At 28.8% G+C, this 27,050-nt stretch overlaps 1 protein-coding gene across 3 annotated transcripts; it reads right to left on the bottom strand.

Moving 5' to 3' along the window:
- Nucleotides 1-157: 157 nt before the first annotated feature.
- On the bottom strand, nt 158-26,557 carry inaE (inactivation no afterpotential E). Of its 3 annotated transcripts, XM_035086803.1 has the most exons (18): nt 26,243-26,557; nt 25,934-26,174; nt 23,530-24,303; nt 11,728-11,939; nt 10,526-10,630; nt 10,099-10,285; nt 9,916-10,000; nt 9,392-9,720; nt 8,770-8,965; nt 8,506-8,694; nt 7,269-7,559; nt 6,960-7,189; nt 6,603-6,626; nt 5,607-5,739; nt 2,225-2,571; nt 1,252-1,602; nt 956-1,127; nt 158-579 (listed from the first exon to the last, which is right to left on the bottom strand). In XM_035086803.1, exons 3-18 carry the CDS (start codon nt 23,622-23,624, stop codon nt 298-300), a joined length of 3,228 nt encoding a protein of 1,075 aa, XP_034942694.1. In that variant the 5' UTR covers nt 23,625-24,303; nt 25,934-26,174; nt 26,243-26,557; the 3' UTR covers nt 158-297. The 3 variants fall into 3 exon arrangements, with proteins under 3 accessions (XP_034942694.1, XP_034942676.1, XP_034942684.1); XM_035086785.1 differs by lacking the exons at nt 158-579; nt 956-1,127; nt 1,252-1,602; nt 2,225-2,571; nt 6,603-6,626 and having other exon boundaries at nt 5,109-5,739; nt 26,243-26,555; XM_035086793.1 differs by lacking the exons at nt 158-579; nt 956-1,127; nt 1,252-1,602; ... (1 more) ...; nt 5,607-5,739; nt 6,603-6,626 and adding an exon at nt 6,627-6,678 and having other exon boundaries at nt 26,243-26,555.
- Between the last annotated feature and the right edge of the window lie 493 nt (nt 26,558-27,050).

The raw sequence follows: 27,050 nt of genomic DNA, 5'->3' as shown, positions 1-27,050 counted from the left end.
TAACAACAAAGAATAATTGTAAAAAATATATTATTTATTTTAAAACTTTTCTATTCTGTAAGAATTAGTTTTTTTATCTATCATTAAAACGATAAAAAATTAATTAAATTTTTTTATTACAATAAGCATTTTAAAGCTAAATTAATAAAGAAGAAATGAAGCCACGGGTATAGGCATAAGCTGCAAGCTAAGGCCTCTTTTGTCCATCGGAAAAATTTCCATTTCAATTATAATGTGGTCCCATGGCAATTATTTTAATTAATCCCTTTACCTTATCAATTTTTTTTAGAGCACAGCTCAAACACTACTTTCACCTCGACCAACTAATGTTATTGGATACACATATTTCTTTCTTTTTGCGTTGAAAAATGGCGATGTGTGTTGAATATGACTAGGAGTTGGTGAAAGGCCGCGAAGAAGCGGTAAAGATGTATCTACTGATGTTCCTCCAATGCCGGGTTCAAAGGGTTTTTTCCATTCACTTCCTAGATTACATGCTGGTGCCATGAGCCCTTTATACTCGGGAGAACTTCTTACACTCAAGAACACATCATTGCTATCTCGTTGACTCAGTGAACCCTTGAAAAAATTATAGATAAGTTTAGTATGTTTTTTTTTAAACTTACCTTGAAACATCGGCAATAAAAAAAAAATTTTACTTCCATAAGGAATTCAAAGATAAAACAAAGTCTCTATGATTATCATAACAGAGCATACATTAAGATGAAAGGCATTTTTATTATAAATTTCACGAGCAAAATTCTTTACCGTGTATAAATTAAAAATTCTTTTTTATTTTAGCTTGTCATAAAAACCACCACCAACTGTAATGCAGGAATACTTTTAATATTGTTGGTAAATTTAATGAAAATAATTCACACTCGAAATTTAACAAAAAGTCATTGCTATCATTTTAATTCTGGAAGTATTAAATGAATGAATTAATGTTACATACTTTGGCTTCGCAGAGATCTATACTGGATCCATTAGTATCATTTTCTTCATTAGGAAAGTCAATTTGTACACGATGACTACTGTGAGTTATTCTAGTAGAATGGACTGAGGATGGGGTAGAGTTTTCGGAAAGGTCATCTCTACAACAAGCAGCAGTACACACGGTATGTTCCCTGGAGTGAAACAGAATAATATTGTTGTAATTTGTAAAAATTAGAAAATATAACTTAATCACGAAGTTTGATTTAATTTTTGATGAGATTTTAAATTAGAAAAAACTTTCCTATGTTTACTCACCTTCTAATAATAACAGAATCTCTACGTCGTGGAACTGGTGGTGGTGGAAGCCCACCTGGTCTTTGACTCCTCGCAGTATCATAGCTAGCTTCACTATTTCCACTGCTGCTATTACTTCCACCGGTAATCTCATCACGTACTCGGTAACTTTTAGCTGCCAGCATTGCAAAGTGAAGATTACTTTTGAGATCATCTGCAGCAGTTGACAGATTTCCTGGAATTTTCGGTGTGCGTCTAATTGGCCTAGTTGGTGGAAGTGGCGATGGTGGATTACTTGCTTCTGACATAGTTTCTGGAGTAGCTAGAGGAGCAATTCGCTGAGTGTACTCCCAGTTGAGTGGATGGTTGAATCTGCAGATAAATGTCAGTCCTGAATCTACTATTTCGGTTCAAAAATAAGATAAGTAAATCCAAAATAATTACAACACATAGAGGATTTTAAAGAAGCCACATAAAGAAAAATAAGAAAAAGCTGATGATAAATTATGATTTTAATTCCAAAAAAGCTTTGATGATTTGATACATGAATGAAATGATGATTAAAATTGATAAGCTAATTAGCAATTGGATAAAAGCAGCAGTAATGAAGAAAATTTGGTTCATTTAAAAGGTTGGACATATATAAAACATTTTGACATTAGAGATAAAGAAGGATTGCAGTTCAGTGTTGCCACGTTGAAATAAATGTTTTTATAAATTGATAAATATTTTTCAAACCTCTATCCCACATTAATCGATTCAAAAAATAGTATAATAAATTTAAATCATAAAATTTAAAGACATTTGAAGAAAAAAAATTGCTAAAACATCAAGAATCGATGATATAGCTCTTTGACAATTTTTCATAAGCCTTAAGAATATTGATAAACACAAAAACCTATTTTAAATAACAATAAAGGGTACAATCACTCATAAATATTGAGTTGAATAAAATTCAATACGTGGCAACATTGTCGCATATATTATTCCTTACAATTTTTGGTCGTCGTGCCTGGGTGTAGTTATCAACTCGCTCGCAAGGCTGACGTACTCCCAAGGCAATCCCCTGGAATCGACGCTCAACTCGCGCCCAGTCTGTGGCAATTCCATTGGACTTTGAAGAGAAGTAAAGCTCGTCTCGAGACACAGTCTGTGTGGCGGAGTGCCAATAGTTAACGAACGTGACTTGCATGGACTGGCTGTAGGCAGGAGAGCCCTCATCTCTTGCTCGATCTCCAACTCCTGGATTTCGGTTGGATCACGAACTTCAGAAGCCTCTGCCGATGACGCATGACCAGACGTCAATCGTTGTGGCTTCGCTGGTCCCAGAGTTGTTACAACCTGATCGTTATGCGCCGTTAAGTTGTTCATATAAATTATTTATAAGAGCAAACATTTTGAGACTGAGACAATGAGAAGTGCGTCGAAATTTCCCATCACTTCGAGCTCTGATTCCTACACCTAGTCACTTGACTATATATAATAATAACAGCTCTCAATACTATTTTTACTTATTAATTTAGATACTTTCATGACTTGCTACTTTATCTCATGCTTTTAATGTACGATGCTATAAAACTAATGAACACGAGCTTTTACCTCATCTAAATTTATATTTTATTTTTCACTTTTTTTAAACATTGTTATTTGTATTTTAAAGACGAGTGGCTTGATGGTAATCGTGCAAATGGAGTGCATGCAAATTCTTTAAAAGAACTTTTAAAAGTGGAAATAGAATGAAAGAAAAAAAAATAAAAAAGGATTCAATGAATCTATTGATTGATTTAGTTGTGATTATGTTCAGTTGAATTATAAAGAGATTTCAAAACTTTGTTTCAATAACTTGAGGACTCATTAAAAAAGATCAATCTTGAAGAAGATAATAACTGATAGTATTGGATTTCAAAACTATTGTTAATTAATTATAAGCTAAAGGATTATTTAAATATTTTAATAAGGATAATTAATTACACAAGAATATCCTTCACAAAGTTTTGAGTCCCAATCGAGAATAAGATAATTTATGTGACATAAAAACAATAAATGATGAATTGAATCATAAATTTTTACATAAGAATCAAGTTTGATTGTGAAATTTGGTGCAAATAATTATAATTTCGTGTCACAGTTAGAGTGTGACAGTGCAAATGAATGATAGAAATATGATAACATTTAATATCAAAGTACTCCATCGAGGTCAGTGAATAAAGATCCTAAGCTTGAAATTTTTCCATTTAATCAAAGAAGTAGTTTCAGAATTAATCATCTAAACCATAACTTTCCAACTGTCATAATTAATTATTTAGATAGACTCTATTATTAAGTACTTTTAAATGAACTTGTTAAAGGACAATTGAGCTTGTACACTACTAGAACCTTATTATCAAGGACCTCGAGTTCGTACAAAAGAGTACCTGGTATCGTGGCAGGAAGAGGGTGTGGTGGCATAGGCGTCAGCGTCAGGTAAAGTTGAACATTGAAGTTGAAGAGTGATGGAACGTTGACTTAGACTTAGACTGTTGGATCTCCTCGGTGACAAGACTTCGACTGCACTCGCTCTTGCTGCCATAATCTCAGCACTATGACCTCTGCACGCAGACACCTAATCCAACCACACACCCTCAGCCACTATTATCAAATTGATCCCTTAAACTACTCCACTTTAATCTATCAAGTTTTTTAATCTCTTCATTTAGTAATTTCCGTTTCAAATATTCATTTTAATATTCAATTTTCGTTTTAATTTCATCAAAACCACTAATTAGATTTTTAGTTATCTCATTTAATCTCTGTATGCTCTTTATTTAATTATTCTCGTGAACATATCATGTCACTAGTTATTTTTACACTCCAGTAATTTTTGGATTTTAATTTAAGTAGGAAAATTAATTCAAAAATTGATTACCAATAAAACTTATTTAAAAAATTACTAATTACTTGGCTTATTTAGAGAAGGGTTATTATAAAATAATTCTACTTGCTACAAACTCTATCGATTTTTAATAATATAATTTAAAAAATAATTAAAAATAAATTTCTAATGGTAACACGTAAAAATAAATAATTAAAAAAAAACAAAAAACAATAGGCAGCGTCTGTTTCTATTTTATTGTTTACGTGCTTTATTGGATGTTCGTGCTATTGAGGACAAAGTGGATTGGGTAATTATTGAAAAAAAATAAAAAAATGTAGGTACAGTTGATTCTAATGAGCTCAAAACTTCTATTCGTTCGTAAAATTTTACAGTTATATAAAATATAAAAGTTTATTTATTTAACAAGAAAATGCAACACAATAATTATTAGTGACTTGACGACTATTTAATAAAATTGCAATCGGCATTAGAATTATTGTCAAAATTACAGTGTAGAAATAAAATTAAAAAATTAAATTATAATAAAAATAAGCTAACGAGTGTTTGGTAAAAATTAACTGGACAAATAAATTCAAATATATTATTAACTTTGATATAATTATTTATATTATCAATTTATTGAATTTTCACCAAACACTTTTATCTTTGGATACAAAACATAAATAAATAATACGCAAATCCAAGTTTCTAAATAATTTATATAAATAGTACAATCTATATAAAATTCATTTCTACATTTTCTCGACATAACTGCGCTCGTCATGCAGTGCTTACAGTGAAAAATACATGCGGTATTACTTATCAATTAATACTCTGATCATTTAACTACTTTATAACTTTAAATTTGTTAACTATCAGTAATATTATCAATAAATTATAAATCAGTCACTGAGAAAATTCTTTATTCATTATATCAATGATCAATAAAGAAAAATTTTTAAATTTTATCAAAAGAGTTTATCAAATAATTTAAAAAAATAATTTTTTATTAATACATTGTTAAACAAATAGAAATATGTTTAATGATAAAAAAATTTCCCAGTATTTTAATTTTTTTTTATAATAATCAGTCATGTATAAAATATTTGTAATTGTCTCTTGCAATGCGACAGAGGCAGCCAGATAAAAAAGCGTAACGTTTGTTTCTTTTTTAACACTAATATTCAATTAAAATCATTTGCATTTTTTCATCACAAAATAACGAAAAAAAAGAGCATTCATTCAAGAGCTAATGTTGTTCATGAATTTCAACAACCACTGACTGAACATTTATATTCGTTTGAGAAGACGTTAATGCATCATTAGAGCAATTGATTGACGGAACATCTCGACTGTTAACTAAGCTTGATTGGATAGATTCAATGTTTTCAGTTGTAATTCCTGGAGCGTCAGTCGTTTCCTCAAGAGGTTCATAAGCACCGCGTTTTATAGAAGATGTGCGACTTATTGGCGATTGCCTACTTTGTACTTCATCTGACTTTTCGATAGGTTGAGAACTTACCTTATTCAGAGCTTTGAGCATGTTATCAGGCATATGATCCTGAATCATCACAGGACTTATGAGAACTTCATCGAAATCCTCAGGACCTGCCCATAATGCTTGATATACTGGTTCTCTTTTTTGGAGTAATTGTCTGAAATATAAATTCAAAATCATTAAAATTTATTTTATTAAATTGATTTATTTGCAAAACTAGCTTAATTAGCCGTGATTATGACTTTTTCATGATGCTCCGAATTTTAATGATCATATCTCATCTAATACGAACATCTGCGAACTAAAGTTGCTAATAAATTCTATTGTCATTCAATATTAATGCTCAATAAATCTTGATTTTATTTTGATGTCCAATTGTTTTATTGTTTTTTTTTATGTTTCAATGGATTATGAAATTCAATTAATTCTGGGTTGAGTACTTTTTAATTGATTTTCACAGTTGGAATAACTCAAATTGCAGTCGTTATAATTTTTCTAGCTAACTATTTAATGGATAATAAATCGATAAAAAAGTTTTGTGTTAAAAATTGCTGATCGAGCTTTGGAATAAAAATAATTAATAATGTCTGATAAATTACTGTAATCTAAATTTTTGACTTTAATATACAATTTGGTAATTTGTTATTTTAGAAGTATATTTATTGTGCATAAAAATTTTTTAATCTCATTGAGATATTTATTATTAAAATAAATCCTAGAGAGATTTCCGAATTTTTTTGCATTTATTTTCCTCTTGGTTGATTTTTTTTAAATAAGATTGTTTTCCTGATACGTCGGAAAAATTATTGTAGATTTATATACATATTGCACTGCAAATTGCAACGTAATTAGAAATATTTTACAGTAAAAGTCTCTCGAGAATTTATAATCCATAGCATAATAATTTTCATTTTTATCATCCCAGCCCTTGTCATGCATATAAGTCCTACAAAATCCCCAGGATATCCATGACATGCGTTTATCATGCGATATCTGAAAGAAATACTGCTGTAAACATACCTCCATCGGGATTCATATTTTTTCCTATAATTGAAAACAATTCAACTTTATTTTTCTCAGTTTATTCGTGCTTTATCTATGTAGAAGAAAAAAGATTTTAAAATAAAAGGAAATCACTACCAAACTTATTATTATTTTAAATGACATTTATCTATAAAATAAATATCTTTTATGACTCAATTACAAATTATATTAGTCACCATTACCTATATTATTTCAATACTTTAATTATAAATTTTTTTATACAAAAATTAGTATCAACAAATAATGTATTTACATTTAATCATTTAATGTTAAAAGATATTTTTGATAAAAATATTTAACAAAAAGATAAAATATTAAATTAATAATACGTACTCTCCCTTATTAGGATGATGTCGAACAACATGAATAATTCTTCCAGGAGGATATAGAGGAGTATGTAGCGTAAGGGCAATACTAGAGTCACTAGGTACAATAGTTTGTGCTCTTGCTTGATCTTTGTCTCTTTGATAATCAGTTATACACCCACCAGCTTCTAAAATGGCAGCAGACGTAGGTATTGAGCTACATCCACAGCACATAATAGAGCACGCGATAGTTTTCCACTAATTTAATAATACAAATAGTTAGACAAGGTATAAGATAGCTGACAATTAATAAATGTAAATAATCTTCTTGTGATACCTTCGGATCCACGCTTCTCTTAATGGCATTTATTAAATCCGCTCGTAAACTTTCCATTTGTCTCAATCCTATCCTTGGTACTACGTCTTTACCAACAACAACTGATGTAATGAATTCCTGTGTATATTGCTGTGCTGGCATGCTGAGGAGACCACCCGGTGGAGCATAAGAAAAACACACAAGATCTGGATACTCCTGCCTCATAAGGATTGCAAGAATTGAAGCTGTGCCAGCACCCAATGAATGCCCTACTAGTGCCAATCCAAAGTGATTTGTACCTCTTTCAGGATTCTGAAATAAACCATTGTTTTATCAATTAATGTAATAAATATTGATTCATTTACACGAGAGGTCTTTCTAATAAACTTGAATGAAACTTGGCTCATCTTTACTCAATACTACGTGAGTCTCATATAAAGAGAGTCATTCAAGTCAATGCATTCTGTTTGATTTTATTTCTCGATCAAGATGAATTTTTCAATACTCTTTGAATGTGCAGATGTGTTATGTAAGTTGGAGTAAAAAGTCATAACAACTTTAGATAGTGAAAATTTCTTAAAATGTCTTGAAGTGTCAGAGAGTAAAGTTCAAGAATAGCAGAAGTATTTGATTTGGTATATAACATTCAGTAGAATTTTAAAAAAATTTTTGATATTGAATTTAAAATCAATATTGATCGAAGGACTTCGAAGTAAATCGAGAAAATTTATAACGCTGTAATCAAATGCATTTCAACATTGATACTTTATCTCATTTGAATATCAGTGTAGCACATTAAATAACACGTGGGTTTACCATACATCTGGATTTAGTTTGGATTGTCAGGATTAAATAACTCTGTCCGGATTCTATGTAAATACTCTTAAGATTAAATGTTTTCAATTAAATCTATTTATAATAAGATTTTGTGGGCGTTAATAATATTTAATTCATGTAAACTTTGACAAGAATATTATATAGAAATTAAAACTCTTTACAACAATAACAACAATGAAGAAAAGTATCTTTTAGTTCTTATAAAGTATCAACAAGTAGTATAATATAACAAAGATGTTGGTTGTACTTAGTTTAAAAATAATAAAAGAATATTTTATGAATTTACTCTTCTAGCAGTAAATTATACCCTTGAGTTATTTTTTTTTGCACAGGAATGAGAAATAACATCTTAATTAAAATACTTGTCTCCATTTCCTACCCATTATATACAACATAGAATTAAATACAGAGTGGTATTTACCTTATTAAACGCTCTAGAGATAATTCCTTCGTCAGATATTTTCTTACGTATATATTCCGCCGCTTGTACCATGCCCTTATGCCCTAGCCAGTCTTCACGTGGTGGTGTCAAAGGTAAAACTTCAGCTTCTGCATTTAAATCTGTCAAAACGTCCTTCATACTTAAAGTCCCACGTATACTGATGACAACCTAAATTGTTAGGATTATAATAAATGAATTCGCAATACAGTTCATTTTAAAAATTAAAAATTACTTAAGACATACCTTTTGTCTAGTATAATCTATCGCTACAAAAAATGGAGTTTCTCCTACATCCACATGGAATGTTGCATAAACCACCTCCACTTCACCTACATCAACCATTCGTTTGAGAGCCGCGTAATTACATTGACAACAATTGTCTTCAACAACTATCACATCTTCATCATTCTTGACACATGGAAAACAGTAGCACCTTAGCCTAGATAATTAACAAGAAAATTATTCGATGAAATATGATAATTGTTTTTGGTCTAATTTAATATCATTAACTTCTAACTAGTTAGTTCCATTTATTAAGATAAATTAACAAGTTAAATTTCAAATCTGCTTTTAACTTCTATAATACACTATTTTACTTTCATTCAAAGTTTAAAAATAAAATAACTGCTGAACGGCTTTAAATTTTCATGATGCAAGAATGGGATAATTATCCTTTTTTAATAACTTTACATACATCAATAATTTTTCCCATGGTTAAAAATAATTATAGACTGTATTATATTTAAAAATGTCTATTTAAAAATCTTTTTAATAAATAATAACTTTTTTATCTTCTTTGTCAAGTTCATCGTTTTTTCTTGCATTTCTATTTTAGTTTATTCTATTATACAATACATAAACTCACCTCGTGCATAGTTGACAAAGACCGGTTGTTTGGTTAATGAGGAAAAGTGGCCAACCGTAAGCTGCTAAGGCAAAATGCATATAATGAATGGCTGCTTGAAAATGCGCCAAATCTCCATCTTCTGTCAGTGACAAAAATTTCGTTCTTGGTGTTATCGGTACACCAGACAGAAATTCATATGTATCATTTTTCCGCTGCTTTACTATAAGCTCTCTCTCAACTTTTTGAAACTTTCGTAACAATACAAGGCCTGCTACTACGTCTGACGGAACAACGTCTAAGTCACGAAAAAAATCACTAAGGAGCCTTGCTATTTCTGCAAATGAATTCTGAAATAAAAAAAATGAATTATGAATGACGTGAAACTTTTTCTTTTTATTAAAAAAATTATCCAAGATTTTATCATGCATTAAATCCCAAATAAACCTTTACTAGAATAATTTTTTCATAATAAAAGAAAGAACATTTAATTTAGTAAAAAAAAAATACCATTTTTGTTAGATTTGTATGAAAAAAAAAATTACCCGATTTCTATCAGAATTCCCCATACAACAAAAGAGCAATCTACACCTGGTGTCCCAACTGTCTTGATAAGCACGAATGACTTTTCTGCAGAGATAAGAATCTATTAAAATCCTTGAAAATTTGAAACGATGACAATAAAATGCTGATAGAAAGAAAAATATTAATATTTATTCAATAAGTACCGATGTCTCCAGTTTCTATTACGGCTGCCACTGCGTTTATAGTGCATTCTACCAGTTCGCGTTTCAGCTTCTCTCATGCTTCTCTGATAATTCTTCATTTTAACCCATGATCTACCAGCTACATCGTAAGTACACCATACTGTTATTGTTACTGATGCCAAAATGCACCAGTTTGATATGACAAGTCCTAAAATAAATAAATCTATTAAAATTTTGTTTAAAATATAAATAAATAAAAATATTTTTACAGATTTATATTAATATAAAAATAAATATATTCATCTTTTAATATTTCAGTAATAATCAATAAACTATGTCAAATTGATTTATTTCAGTTGATATTAATCTTAGAAAATCTTAGTTCAAAGTCAATGACAAATAAGCTTGATACATGCTGTCTTGCTGTCTTAATAAAAGAACATCTCACCTAACATAACATCTTTTGCTTGGTCAACTGCAGGACAACTTTCATAGTAAAACTTAAGCCATGTAACTCCTACACAAAGCCACCCTGCTTCCACCAGCAATAAAACTGCAAAATGAAAGCAAAATAAAAGATACAATTAAATGAATGAAAAGTGATAAAAATTTATTAAAACTAAAAATGTCTTGAATTCGTGAAACAAAAAAACTGATACGTAATTTAAATAATAAAAAGTCAACAATATCATCTCACACCTGGGGAGAAGTCACAGCTCTGTAAGAGTCCCACCGGGACGATAATAAACCGCAAACTGGGTTAGCACGCATAAAATGTCAAGTAATGTCTAGAGGTACGTGGATCGAACTTGGACAAACAAACTATTACTATTTTATGGCAATTCTAAACTGACTATTTGGATAAAGATTTTATTCGATTTTAAGTGTTATGATCAAACGTTACTGTGATATAACTCATATTTTTATTGATCTAAAAATAACCCAGACTTTTTTTTGACCTTTTATGAACACAAAAAAATATATTAGTCACAAAGTTGAACTGAAATATCACGGTCTTTGGACGAACAATTTAATCAATGCCCAACTGTTAGCTAAACTCTTAATTGCGGTCAGGACTCAAATGTAAAAAAAATTCTGATGTTCTGATAAACTTTTTGAGGCCGAGTATATATTATTAATTATAACTACTATATGTTTAATTTTTCTAACTTTCTAGTATATAGTGAATTTTAATACATCAGACAATCAATATAAAAATAATAACTAGTTTTCGATTCTCAAGATTTTACAAATCATTTCTGATTATTCATAGTCCAGACCAAAGATCAGCATAAATGCTTTTTTAGCAATATTTTCAAGGTAAACCAGTACTTCAAGATGAAGCAAGAAAATGAATTAATTAAGCAATGACAAATCTAAAAAGTTTGATTTTTGATCAATGAAAATTGGAAACTCATCTTGGAATTTTCAATTGTTAGAGTGATGAATACTTGAATTTCTGAATACTGGTCTCGACTATAGCTTATACATAGATCAGCAAATGATTCATTTTTAGAATAAAAATAAAACGTTTATATTGAAATTCCAGAGATTTTCTGGCATAGCAGAAGTTTTATTTACAAAATGTTGTATAATATCATGTCAACATATAGTTTATAATCAAAGAAATGAAAAAGAAAAACTTCTTACCCAATTTAATGTATAAAAGATTCTGAATAGGATCTCGTGCATCAATATCAAGAATACCTCCACGTGTAGATAGAATGCATATTCCGATTTCAACCACCAGAGATACGATAAAAATGGTAAGATAAGCCAAAACATATTCCCAAAGCAAGAGTACACAAGTAACACTTGTATCCCAGGAGATTATGCCCAAGATTACTCCTAGGACTGTTATCCTGCAAAAGTAAAAGTTAATTTATTAAAATCTAGACTTTCTACTTAAATATAATGAAATTTAAAATTTCATTTCAAATAGACATCATTCAACACTTTTGGGTATTTTTTTGTCAATAAATTTAATTGTGACAAAATTGCTCTTAATAAATATACCATAATGAAATACCTTTTATATATAGATATCTCTTATCAAAGTTAAATGTATTGACAATTAACATAATTAACATTGTTATTCGATGATTGATAGTTAAATGTGGATGGATATTGGTTACAGTATAACTGCAATTTATTACCATTATGACACAGAGAGGAATTTTATCTATAACAACATTTAAATGTAAAATGGTTCAACCAATAAGTTTGATCAATTGTGCAGTTAAAACTTCTCTAAAAAAGACATTCGTAGAATTACAGAAAATGATTTGATTATTTGCAATTGGAAGCAATAATCTAGATAAAAATGGAATCGAGTTGATTGCGAAGAAATAGTGTATCAAAGAAAACAATGAAAAAGTGGAAAGTGCTTTGACCTTATGGGTATTTAAATAGCTGCACCAAACTGCAACGATGCAGAGATTTAGCTTCAAACGAGCAAATCAAGCGTAAGCACTCTGAAAATGAAGCTCTTTGACTCGATATTTGGTGTCAAGTTGATTTTTGAATAAATCAATATACATTATTTTCATATTTTATTTTTAATGAAGATCAAGTAAGTCTTTTTAATAAATGAAAAATATTTTCCTTCATTATGAATCATAACTAAATGAGTAGTTTTAAATCCCATGAAATAATAAAAAGTAATGAATTAAATTATTATTAGACTTTTAAATATGTTAATTTTAATCCAGTGAATGGTTTTTCGATCCATCCAGAAGCATAAAAGTAAATTTTTTCTGTAAAAATATTATGTCATTGATGGATTCAAAATTCTTTACAACTTTATCTGTGATAAAGCAAACAAAAATACCTCATAAAACTGTCAAATAATTTTTATCAGTGTTTAATGTTCACTTTTATAGCAGTTATCAAAAAAGCTTCTCCCAAAAGCATCCAAGATTTCTCTAATTTTATTGACTTTTTTATGATTAAATGAATTGCCTGATTACAGAAAAATTAACCATTATTATATTATTATGTTTGCCTTAAACATCTTTACACTTTGCTTATTTATCATTCCAAATATTATACTACAGTATCTCCAATATCTTCAAAAATAAATTATATATAATTAGACTTTGGAATAATTTCAAAGTTCACAGGTAATGTTTCTTTCAATTGATCGAGTTGATGCCTACGTTATATAGCAAATGCATTGAAGAGTTTGAAGAGCAACTTGATTGTTTTATAAAATCCAACGATAAGTAAAGGAAAGGATGAGCGAGGGTTATACAGACACGAGGCCTTGGTTGTTAGTTGCGTACAGCTGTATCGATTTACTACTCTACACCGACCACGCTTTCCTGTTTTCTACTTTCCTGCTCCTCTGAATTCAGTCTGTTACAGGGTTACAATTTTTTTATACATTTTTATGACAACTCTCACTCTCTAACTAATGTACCGAGGGTTTTGAAGAATGTTAACATTCTCTGGGTGTATAAGCATTCTACAATTGATTCTGCTCTAGAAGTTCTACGAGTGGATACAAGAGACTAAGGTGACCCGATATGGTTGTAAGAGTTTGCTAACGCTTTCTAGCAACTTCATTCTTTTGATGATGGTGCACCAGTATTACATGATTATTTAGTCATGAGCTTTGTAAAAAAATTTCTAAGGGTTATTAGATAATTACTTGTGGTGATGTAGACTTTTATAGAATAAAAAGTTGGTAACTAGGTCTAGCACAATTACTGAAGTCAGATTTTATTTAAGATAAAAATTAAGATGGCTGGATTTAATGATTGGATTGCCCAAGTTATTAAATATTATAAAAATTCAATTTATCATCATAAAAGTAATGAAAATTAATAAATTAAATTTATTCTTGCATCAATATTTACATATTCACTAAATCTGTTCAATAATGAAAATTATTTGAATGAAATTGAAACTGATTCTGATTAATATTAGCTTTCAATGAAAACCCAATGATTAATTCCATATATTACTTGTCAAAATGTGAACATTTATTTTAAACTGATAATGTAAAATAATCATTTCATTACTTATATTTGATAAAAAAATTTTGTTAACCTATTTATGCAGTTGAATAATAAATATATCAATTAAAATTTTTTATTTTAAGGATTAATTACTAATTCTAACGTCAATCTGATAATTTTAAATGCACCATTTCTTAATTAATTGATAAAAAAAGACATGCCATTTCTGATGCACCAATTCTAGAGGTCAATTATCAATTCTGGAGCAATATTACTATTTCATCAAGAATGAAATTGGAATAATTTAATATTCGTTGAATCACAAACAAATCGATATATCATATGCAATTTAGTAAGTTACTAATGGAAACAATAATTATCATATGGATATTAACAAAAAAATTTATCTACAAATTAATTACAATTCCCCATGAATTGGACTTCTGTAAAATTTGATAATGGATTTCCTGGGAAAAGATAGATGCTGTAATTGGCTAAAATTGAGAGATGATGATTTTTAAATAATTCCCAGTTAATTATTTAGTCAAATACAAAATCATTTCATGATTTGTTTTCATTTTTTTTTGAGTTAAAAACTGATCAACTCACAGTTTACTTAATCTATCTAGCTCTTCAGTCATAAAAATAAAGAAAAAAACTTGATGTTATGATTTCAAAACAAGATGAAATATTTATTTTCTTTAATGGCAATATTTGGTATCAGGTAAAGCTTCTTAAAAGATTTTCTACTGTAAAATCTCTATTTAAAAATGATTCCATCGATTCGGTACTTGGAAGTTGTATAAACAGAATAAAAATAAAAGATGGTTAATATAAATTTGAAGAAAAAAGATTTACTTTAACATAATTATAAATATATGTATACATTGTAGTAAAACCATCAGATATCTTTTCCTAGACATATGTAGGTGAAAACTGATTACAAGAGATATGAATATAAAAAAGAAAACATATTACAAATTAATATTTCATACATTTCCATTCTAGTTGTACTTTAATAATTCATTTTGATACGTAATTTGTATACAACAAGCTGGTAGATTAAAATCTTCCTACAGGTAGGAATTAATTATTGAGTTCAAAGGAACCAGTGAAATGGTATAAAATATGATACTAATCATGTAAAGTATTGATAAGAATTATAATAATAACAATATGGAAAAAATCTTTTTTTAGAACTGGGATTAACTCAATACCACTATTGTTGATCTAGCTGAAGATGAAAGAATATAACCCCTCGGGTAACCTTATGAAGTTTTATTGCTTCTACCACTGCTGCTACTGCTCTCCACATAGAGAACTTATGAGCTTCAGAGATAGCTAAAAGGTATATTCTTTGGTCAGTTTGACTTTTATTTATTTCAATGCATCATCTGATTACTCTTAAGTAATTTCATTTTGATTATTTTATCATAAATTAGTTAAAGTAGTCTAGATCGTTTTGATGCAATGAAAAGCATGATGGTAGCATCACAGTAATCATCAATAAAATTTTATGAGCTATTAACTTTCAAGGTTTTTAGGTGGGATATTTGAATGAAATTGTCTTTAAGGTAGTTTTAGTTAATTTTAGAATAAGAGCAACTAAAAATTAATTAAAGTTAACTTTCGGATAACTCTATTTAGACATTTTTACTTCAAATCTGAATTAATTGAATTTAGAGTTAGCAAACCAATATGCAAAGGTAACTTGATCTACAGATGAATTACTAGACTGTAAGTAAAGTCAGACTGAAATGGTATTAATTATTATTTCCAAAAAGTAACTTTTACTGAATAAGATATTTATTAAATTAATTTATATAATAAAAAAACTTCTTAGAATTGATAATTGTTTTTTTTTTCTCAATGAAATAGAATTTGATTAAAAAATGAAATTGAAAGTGTTCGTGTGCCTTGATGTGATCACGATAATACTTGAGCATGCTTTAAATAGAAAGTTCAACTTTTAATCAAAATGATAGTGTCATCGACCCCAATAAAATTAAACACGCAATATCACTAACGAGTGTATTACGTGCGTGCACCTGTAGCCATACAAAGTATTGTTAAACCAATTACCTATCAGACCACGATGATGTCCAGAGGGTTGTAAAGAAAAGGAGAGTAAAGGAATCCGTACAATTTCGTGCGGAAAAAATTCTGATGATGAGGGATCTGTTTCATCATGAATAGCACAATATATGTAGATTAGAAGAAGCTGTAGTGAACACAGCTGGCCAGGAAAACAAAGGATTGTCTCGAATATTATGCTTCGAGGGAGACTGAAGGATCCAGCAGCATTTCGTGAGAACTGCTAAATGGACGTGAAAGCACAGTCTGGTCGACATAGAGAGAGAGTCAGAACGAAAAAGAGAGAATATAGATTGTGCCGAATCACCCACCAGGACGCCTTCAAATCCAAATCGTTGAGCTTTTCATGTGTGCAGTATAGCATGAGTGTGGGATATTCAATACATGTTAATACAACAGGATATGCCAAGGGTGAGTGCTTTTGTCATGAGTATATTGTCACTAACGTAAAGCACGTAAGCGTATTTGTTCTTTTGTCTTTTACTGTTTGGTCTCCTTTAACGGTTATATGAGTAGGAGGAACAACGATTGTACTCGTTGAATTTTGAGGCAAATTTGGTTTTGTTATTTTATACGTGACTGGTTTTCTTAAAATCATTTTATCAGTTTGTTACAAAAGCTCTCAAAGCTTACTAATCTGATCACTGCCATTTTTTTACACCTTTTGTATTTTTATTAGTTTTTTTTATCATGATAAATGTTTCATTAATTCTTGATTGATCTTTTGTGTCGACATGTTTTCTGTTGATTAAAGGTACGAAATAATTTATTGTACATTTTGAATTCTATGGGCAACTTTTTTCATCAATAAAAACCTTCACTACTTTTTTTTTTTTGTAAAATTATTTTTTTTTATTCATCAATCAGTAGTAAATCTGCTTCAAAAAAAATAATATTGAAATAACAAAAGCAGATTCCAGAGGTAAAATGTGCGTTATAATCCTATAAGTCAATTCAATTGAAGGGAGTTAAAAAAATCATATAGCTTTGAAGATTAATATGTGGAGATTTTTTTTTTTATACAGTATCTTTGAAATTCAATAGCAATGATTAATACTTATAAAATGAAAAAAACAAAGTTCATTTCAAAAAAGTGTTAAACTATAAAAATTTTATTTATAAAATTAGAATTAATTGTAAATGATTCTAGATTTTTAAATAAATTTTCAGCTTTGATAAATGATCTCTGAGAATTCTCACTTATCTTATCAACAGCAATAATTAAGTCAACTCAATTCATACATATTGATGAATTGATGATAAACTATTGATTAATGCCATTCACTTCAGACAAATCTGTCAAAAAAAAAGATTGGAATATAACAAAAAATTTACATCCCCCAAAGAAGTGTTTTTTTTTTTTCTCTAAATGAATAATAAGTGCAGTTTTGACATTTTTTTTTTTTTATCACAACATCAAATATGATGTTTATAAAACTAAAATAAATAACTAGTTATCATTAATATGTTTATAATTAAGGGGCAGATATTTACTGTTTAATTCATCATCAATATCAAAGAATTTGTACTATCAATTACTATAATTAGAGGTAAACATGTACATAAATCATTAAAATGAAGGATAATATTCTATTTTAAACATTAATTAACGTTTTTGTGAACATAATTAGCATCAATATGTATTTTCATATCATCTTCGTATGAATTGTTTATAATCTTATTTTATTATGTAATACAAGGTGAATGTGTTTATGTTCTACTCGAACATGAACTATTGAGTTAACATTCATAGCCATGTGTTGTTTAGATGGATAAAATAGCTTATAAAATATTTGTATGCCACTCTTCTATTTGATCGTGTTACTGTCAAATAAAATAGAGTGGTAGGAAAATGATGCAGATAAGAGAAGTAAAATATATGTAGTAGTTTTGTTTAATAACATACGATACAAGTAATATAATAAACACCAAATATCGTCTTTATTGCAAATATTGAAACGAAATTTATAAATAAAATATAATGCAGTAGTTATTGATTAATCTAAAAAAAAACATAAACATTAAAATGTACTTAATAAATTTAATAAATATTTTCTGCAGTGAAATAAAAAAAATTTTTCTTCATCAAGGATTATGATGTTAAGTTACAAAATAATGTTTCAATTGTTGAATAGAAATATTGTGCATGAAAAATTTAACAACGTTAAATAAAGTAGCAAATTCGATGACAAAACATGGTGCAATAATAATAATTATGAAACAAATTAAAATAAAATGGATTACAGTAGTGTTATAAGATGAAAAGTTCCAAAATAAACGGCACTTGGTTGTTTCATAAATTAAATGAAAAATGTGGTGAAATTTAGAAGCAGTTTTATTTGTTTAAAAAAGCAAATAAATGAAAAAAAAAAGTCTACGACATAAATAATAAATTCTTTAGTGAATATTATGAGTAAAATGTGGTATCCAAGCCAAGAGAAGGCGAAAAAAAGGAAAATAGTGAAGAAAGACTTGGAACAAATATAAAGACGTTAGTAACATGTGAATATGAGGAATAGATGGAGAATGGGGATGGTTATTTTTGACATGAACCATTTCGTAGTCGATTAACACATGCCAGACCTATCTTATTTTATTCTCAACATTGCCAATAAATTTGATAAACACATGTTTTGATTATTTTAATGATTTTGTGACATTGTAATACATTCTACTTTCTCTATATTCCATTATTTAACTTATGTAACATTCTTCAGTGGTGAAATATTAGCAAAAGTTCAAAATAATTACTCCCAAGACTATTTTAAAAGTGTCTAAAAAAATTTATGACTTGTCGATAGGAAGAAAAATAGCAAAAACATTTAACTCATGTAGGTTAATGGACAATACCTGAAGTAGAAGGCTTAAAAAAAAAAAGTAAATAACATTTATTATCTAACTTCAATGGAATGACTTTTAATGGGGAATGGAAAGAAAAATATTTCACTTTTTAAAAAGCTATTTCGACAAAAAGTGTGATTTTTAGAGTCTCCAAGAGAAATTAATGGAAGCAAATAGAATTCTTTGTTTGCTATTAAATAAATCCACAACAATCACTCACGGATGGGTTGATAGAATTAAAAAGGGATTGATTAATAGTGGATGAACAATTAACAAGACTGAAGCATTACCAAGTATTTTACAGCACACCTTGTTATCTAGAGATAGAAGAATAATAAGTTGAGAAGTGAGTAGAAACCTCTTCAATCTACCGAATTCACTTGAGAACTTGTCGAGCTAAATGGTGAACACGTGGATCAAGAGGTACAATTGAAGCCATCAGATTTCATAAATTCTATCATATTTTCTTCAATAAAGATTTGTAAATTTCATTACTGTTTAATCTTCTTTGTCTCTTGTTTGATTTTAACAGACGGAGTGAGATTGAAGCATTTATGTGAAATTAGTCGTGAATGACGGACCATTATATACTATATGCGATGATGCTATATAATGCTGCTCATTGCTGTCATTTATCTTCAACGCTCACATGCACAATGGAAACTTAATACATCTATACAGCATATGGATCAAATGGAATCCATTTCAATCTGTTATTTACAGTTAATAATTCGGGATATTTATGGAAAAATCTTTCCTGCTCCAATATGTAATCAATGCTGATTTTAGATCATAAAAAAGGTTTGTAATTGGTAGGCTCTTTTTTAAATTATTGGCCAAGATTTGGTACTGATGATTCTTGTTTATTTAAAAAATGAAGTTATTTGAAAATAAATTAGAAGCTATTTATGAAAATGATTACCATCAACTAAGCTACTCCAGTATTAGGCCATATTCTCCATGGATACATTTAGCTTTTAGTCTTATTGACAACATCAAACATAAATTTGTCCTTTCAGCTTATTTATTTTACCATCTGGGTTACTTTGTAGATATATTTATGATGTTATATCCTGATGGAAATTGCTATGAATATTTAAGTAAACTATCATCGCTTTTCATATTATTAAAATCACATAAATAAAGTCTATAGAGAACTTTATTACTTTTAAATTTATATATTTTATTGAAATATTTATATGGAAATATTTGGATAGATTGAAAATCTATTCAACGTTTCCTATTAAAATAAATATAAAAACAGTCATTTTCCGACCATTTTCTCATGAGAGTATTTTCAACCACAACAAAAAAATGATAGAATGGAGGTAATTGTAATAAACTTGATAGCAAGAAGATAAATAAAATTTTGGTTTGGATATCTCTGAGAATGCATTCAATATTCTGAGATTTATTCATATTATTTGAAGATTTATTTATTAATGCATGTATCAGTATTTGAAGGGAAATAAAAGCTCGGACTGCATTTCATTTCATCAAAGCATAGGAGTGTCGATAAGTCGATTTAAATGCTATACGGGGTGGTATGCCTTAAATGATTCATAGATGAAGGGAAAGGAGAGCAGCAGTGGCAAACCCAAGCGGTTGGAACCGCCAGAAAAAAATATGTTGGGGTAGTTGGGGGAGTTATTGAAGTAGTAGTAAGAGTAGAGTATAGAATACTATAGAATACAAAGGTTGGGGGACATTCACAAGCAAAATGTAACGCGGCCTGTGACGTATCGATCCACAAGGGCCACTTTTTCCCTTCTTCTTTGCTTCTATACTACTTGCAGTTGTGTTGTTCGATTTCCTTACATTACATTACATTCTATTCACAAGGGTTAAAATTTATCTCCGGTGATCTTTCTTCTTCTCTTCCACTCGACAACCCTCATATCTATTCTGATAAGATCGTTCTTATCCATTATCCAAACTTCTATATTCGTAATTGCTGGAAATTAGTCTAATTTTACGTAGAACAAGCTGTGACTGACGGAAATGAGGTTGAAATAAAAAAAATGAAAAACTGTGCCACAGATGACTCCAACATTCGCCTTAGATTAAGGCGTTAAATTGTTAAATTATACTTTACATTAGGAAATACCATTAGGAAGTGAACGTGCAATGTTTTTGAAAAGATAGATGAGGAAGAAACTGATCAGAATAAGCTAATAAGCTCTTTTGATATTACAATGATTTTGTGATATAAATGTAGAGCAATTGGGCGCCGTGTTGTCTTCTTCATGAGCTTGTATGTCATGCTGATATTTTGTTTTCAAGGCGACGAAAACACATTAAACAAAACTAAATCGATACTGTGCTCGTGAAAATATATAACTCTAAGTAGTCGAGATGTATATTTTGCTTGATGGAAAATATTTTCTAAGATGACATTTAGTTTCTTTATTCATGAATATTAAATTCATTTACAATAATAAATATTATGAATAATATTATCATTTATGCTGATGATTATCAATCTCATCTACAGTTGTGATAATATTTATAACATTACATTTGATGAATATTAATAATAACGAAAATATTTTGGAATAAAATGAAATCATCCAAAAAATTTTGAATATTTAATTATTATAATAAATAATAATTTATTTTATGTGAAGAAAGTTTGGAAAAAAATATTAATTTTATGAATGGATTACAGCATGATTGGGTTTCTCAATTTTATCAGATTAACTAAATTCCTATTTTATGACAGAACAAATTAAATTCGCATTATTTGAATTCAATTTTCTTTTATAATATATGGCAAATATTTTTTTACCATTTCTATCACGATTATAACAAAGTACTAAAAAAATACATACATAGAAGAGAAATAAAAAAACGAAATCAATAGTTCCAGTCTAAGAATTAATCACTAGGACTAAAATTTGTTCAATGGATACAAAAAAATAATGGCCAACTAGAAGCAATAATTTCATTAGAAACAAATCATGATTTAACTATTTTCCAAATATTTTTTTTCCATTACCAATAGTAAAGATACATTAAAAATGAGTAGAATATCGGAGCCGATAAAGTGAACACTTGAAAATATATTTGAAAAACTTGCTAATGTTTTATTACCATAAATTCAAGTGCTTTAACTCAATCTACTTCATATTTATATATCATGTATAAAATATGTATTCAAGAAGTGAAACTTTTGTTTTATTTCCACAAGTTAGTGACGTAAGTAAAACACCTTGTTTAAAACTCACTGGAGAAGATGAACGCAACCTAGCAAAAAGGCAGGTTTAACGAGGTCGTCACTGCCAACGCACCATCGCCTATTAAATACCACAAGACCCGGCATTGCAGTAAATGTAAAATATGCAAATAAATTACAGAAAATTAATGAACGTAAATAGATTAACGCAGAAGTCTCTAACTTAACAACTTCAACACTTGAGCAAAGTCAAATGAAACTATTACGAATTAACATTTCTTGAAGAGAGACTAAACAGATTGAAAATTGTTATTGTATGTTTTTTTTTTTTAACTAACAAGATTAATATTGATGACAACTTAGTACGAAATTTTGCCACATGGTTATCGACTACCACCAAATCAAAAGTCGTTTATCAACTTTAAGTCTGACTCAGCTTACAAATGGTTGAGATAACTGAGCACAGACTGAGAGTCTATTATGCTACACTATATCACATATATAGTTATATTAAATAAACTTTATATTTGAATTTTGAGCACTTTCTTGCTTGGTAATACAATACACTAGATACTACATTCTCACGTTACTGAAGATACTTTATGAATTACAGTAAAGAATAGATGAAAATATATATCTACTATAATCATCCGATAAGGGAAATAAAATATGATTAATTTAATTTGCTGTGATTAATTGCTGTAAGTAAAAAAAAAAAGGGCTGTAGGTAGTTGAATGAACTTGAATTATATATCCTAAGCTAGCTTTTTGTGTTATATAATGCTATGATTATTTTCTGAATAATAAATTATCAAATTATTCAGGATAAAAAGATGATTACTTTGTTAAAAGAATGTGTAAAATGGATATGTTTACACTAGGTTCACATTATAATCCAATTTACAATTTAAATTAAAAATAATGTTCAAGAATTCACATTTTGGAGCAAGATATTATTCTTTACAATGTATAAAAACTTTAATTCGAATTAAAAATTAATTTTTAACGGCTGATAAATTTCGTAGACAATTTATGTTTTATGAACAACATGCTAAAGTCATTATTATTCTCATACTCTAATTAATATTCTTTGAATTGTCTAACAATTTAAAATATGATAAGAAATGCTGACGTATTCAGTCAGAGCATAAAAGCTATTAAAACAGTTCAATTAATTTTAGTATAATTTTATGACAAATACCAATTGAGTTAATTAATTTAATAAATAACTCTTGATTGCAGTGAAAATACTAAAATAATTACTTCTCATTTAGAACTGTTTTATTCTCAGTACTGTGCAATCTACTCAGTGTTGACTGTCTAGAACGGTTAACCGGATATTTGGATGTTAATTAATTGAGATAATTGTAACATACTCACCAAATAATATGGACGATAGAGAGAAATGCTCCAGGGACCACTAGGTCGTCACTTCCGACGCTCCATCGTCGTCTAAATACCACGATACCCGGCATTATTTCATATATATATATCACATAAATGTTTATTTATCCAATTAACTTCAAAATGCTTCATCTAAACTTCAATATCGTTGTCGTAAAAATGATAATGTGATTAATTAACCTTGTTAACATCAGTAACATTATCCAATGTAGTCTTTAACCTGTTAATGTCTTTACATATTTTCTAACACAAAATGCTTTCACCTCCACGACCATCGCTTGTTATTTAAATATAAAGTCCCTGGTATTTGTTTGTCATCTATCACCTGTAATCCCTTTGTCGCCATTTCTCTAGAGTTCACACTGGCAATTTCACAAACACAACGTGTTTCTCATTTCCATCTTCTTCTTCCTACACTAACGCTCACGTGTCTACTAAATTCAGATTTTATACACTTGGATTAAATTGGTATTTTATCGGTGGTATTTTTCACTGAAATCCTCGTTACAATTTTCCTCTTTCACCAGTTGAAAAGCTTTTGAGTTTATTTTTCTCAGGTTTCAACATTTATTAATGCTTAAAATGGTGATGTAATTTTATTTTAACATCACCTTTGGTTGTTGAAATGAACTGCTTTTGCTGTTATACTTTATGTAATGCCAACTGCAGTCGATGAGTCAATTAGTTTAATTATCGAACGGTCATTCCACAATATTAAATATCAGAATTCCACATCTTATTGTGCAGAACCTAAAAATAGAAAGCATGTGTTAAAAAAGAATTATGATATATTATGTAAAGCAGAGAACAAACATGAATAACTTTTGCTTTTAACTAACTTTGATTCAAAGTTATATTATGGAAAATCTTTCATTAAAATCTTTTCATAAACTTCCCGAATAAGTTTTTTTGAGTGAAATAATTTTCAGGAGAGATAAGAATTTCTAACAGAGAATAAAAATGATTTATCATCATTTCGCATAAAAATATTTTTCTTACAGATTATGAACAATAAAAGAATCTACCTATTCACTACAGAGAAAAAATTACTTAAAACATTATCCCTATTTTTTTAAAAGATAGATCACACTTCTTTGAGCTCATGTTTTATCATTTAAAGTGAGAAATATATTTTTTATGAAAGAATCGTGATCTGGCGTGACTCAGATAAGGATAAAAAGAAACTTTAGCAGAGAATAGTTTTTTCTTTCAAAAAAAAAATATACCTTTCTTCTACATATTATATGATAAAGGTAATGAGAAGGAAATATTTTAAAAGTTTAATGAGATTCTTCCCTAAATAGTTCAAATTATGACACTTTTTTTAGTGGTTACAAATTTTTAAATATTTATCAATAATCGCATTGTTAACTTGCCATTTTTATTAGTTAATTGTCGGTTTATTAATAAATATTCAATCAATAAATAGTGACATATTTTTTTTCTTTCAACGAAATGTGTTGAATGTTGTAATTAAATGTCAATTCCAATTACCGGTAGGAAATTTGTTTATTTATTTGATGACAAAGTTATAACTTTTTTACGATTTGTATCAGCTTGCTATAACAAGAACATCGATAAATAATACTAAACGTAAAGATTAGCAAAACAATTTTTTAATAAATAAAGTTCATTTAACGAAAAAAAATTTTTTAAATGAGTAACTGAAATCAAATTATTTTAAATTAATCAAATTGAAGAAAAACTATTTTCAGTAACAAAGGGTATACACTAATTTGTATAATAAAATGATTTTAAAAATAGAAAAAAAAGTAGTCTACTATCGATCTCCATTAACGATTTGTCACCTAGACAACTAGATTTCAATTTAGGTTGAATGATAAATTTTTGATCATAAAATGATTACTTGTTTGCTAGACTTATCAACCAAAAGTACTCATCATATAATAACTTATAATTTGTTGACAGATCACAGAATTACAAATATTATCGGAATTCTCTTTATCACAATAAATTATTTGTTATGAAAGTGTTGAAGGTGAATTTTGTTTTGATCATCTTATCTCTTTCATATCATTGACTTCTATTTCTCTAGCTTTCTGAAAATGAAGTAATTTCATTATTGTGAATAAACCTAACCAAAACTTTCTTTTCTGAATCAAAATATTACTAATATTCACTTCCTCAACTGTAATAAGTTAAAATCAAAAAAAAAACCTCTCCGAAAATCTTATTTCCATGTTCGAATTCAAAATAAACAACAATTTAATTTCAATGTCATCCCATTTCCAATCTACTGGTTTATCTGTTCACATATCGTTCAATTTCGTTCCATCCCTTTTTATTTTTGACGCTTGAATAGTTACTCATGTTTTTTCCTATGTAATATAAAAAATTTTGATGACTTTGTCAATATTACTTTATAACTATGAGTGATTATTGCATCCCACAGGAGTTGAAGCTGATGTGTCCTCGAAGCCCATAAAATACACCGGGCGGTCAAGCAACTCTGCATCATCTCTAGTGTTTCTTTTTTGCCTTAACTCCCATGAGAGATTGTCGATCCTTCGCTAGACTATGTGTCACTTGAGTTAATTTTTCACAACACCACCAACGCTTAGCTTCTAGTACCGTATATTTCAATCGTGATAAAGAAATATCTGAAAAGGAAATGAAAGTTGTGTAGATAAAACCTTAAAGAAGATAAGTTTCGGTTGGAAAAACTAACCGGCTTGATCGGGAAAACAGTTTGAGATTTCAATCACTTGTTTCACTATAATTGTGTCGAAAAGTCATCATTTTTGTTCGATGAACGAAAAAAAAAATTGTAAAGAATAGAAGTAAGAACTTGTCAATAACTCAAGTAACTTTATAGATAAGTAAAAACGAAATTCATTAAACCACGTGTTCATGTCATTGTTTCCTGTTTTGATAGATATAACTGAAGAGAAAAGACAAACAACAACCACTAACAAGAAGCTGCTTGAGCGCACTGAAAGCTAAAAGTTGCAGCGGCAAATCATAGAGAAGACTGAAGAGAACGGCGTCGGCGTCTCGACGCTTTGGCGCACGCGTTTTTGGAACCACTTACACACATACTAAGATAACAAAGAAGAATAAAGAATGATAGAGAGAAGAAGACGTGAAATAGAAATTACGACTGGAATAGCGCATGTGATTGTGTGTCTGTAGAAAGAGAATGTAAAGCAGGAATGTGACGTACGTGAAAATTGCAATCGGTTGGCGAATTTAACGCCAGTTGATATATTTTTTCTTAGCATTGTTACACAGTGTAACCTAGAGAACTTAAATATAGGCATGATGTGGCTCCAAAAGTCGAGGCGTTTATTGAAAATCGATAATTAGATTATGCTGGTTAATTAATCTTTCACTTGATTGCTGTCATTAGCTTACATGCATTGCGAAAAAGATTTTATTATAAAGTTGTCAACAGTACATTGAATGATGTTGAAGCTATGTAAAAGTATTGCGAATAGTATTCTTTGAAGAACAATTTATTTAAAATAGCTTTAATT

Source organism: Chelonus insularis, unplaced genomic scaffold (assembly GCF_013357705.1).
Source record: "Chelonus insularis isolate UGA/USDA-ARS -01 unplaced genomic scaffold, ASM1335770v1 contig_128_pilon, whole genome shotgun sequence".
Lineage (NCBI taxonomy): Eukaryota > Metazoa > Arthropoda > Insecta > Hymenoptera > Braconidae > Chelonus > Chelonus insularis.
Note: the sequence above shows the minus strand (reverse complement) of the source record. Positions and strands in the feature narration are given on the sequence as shown.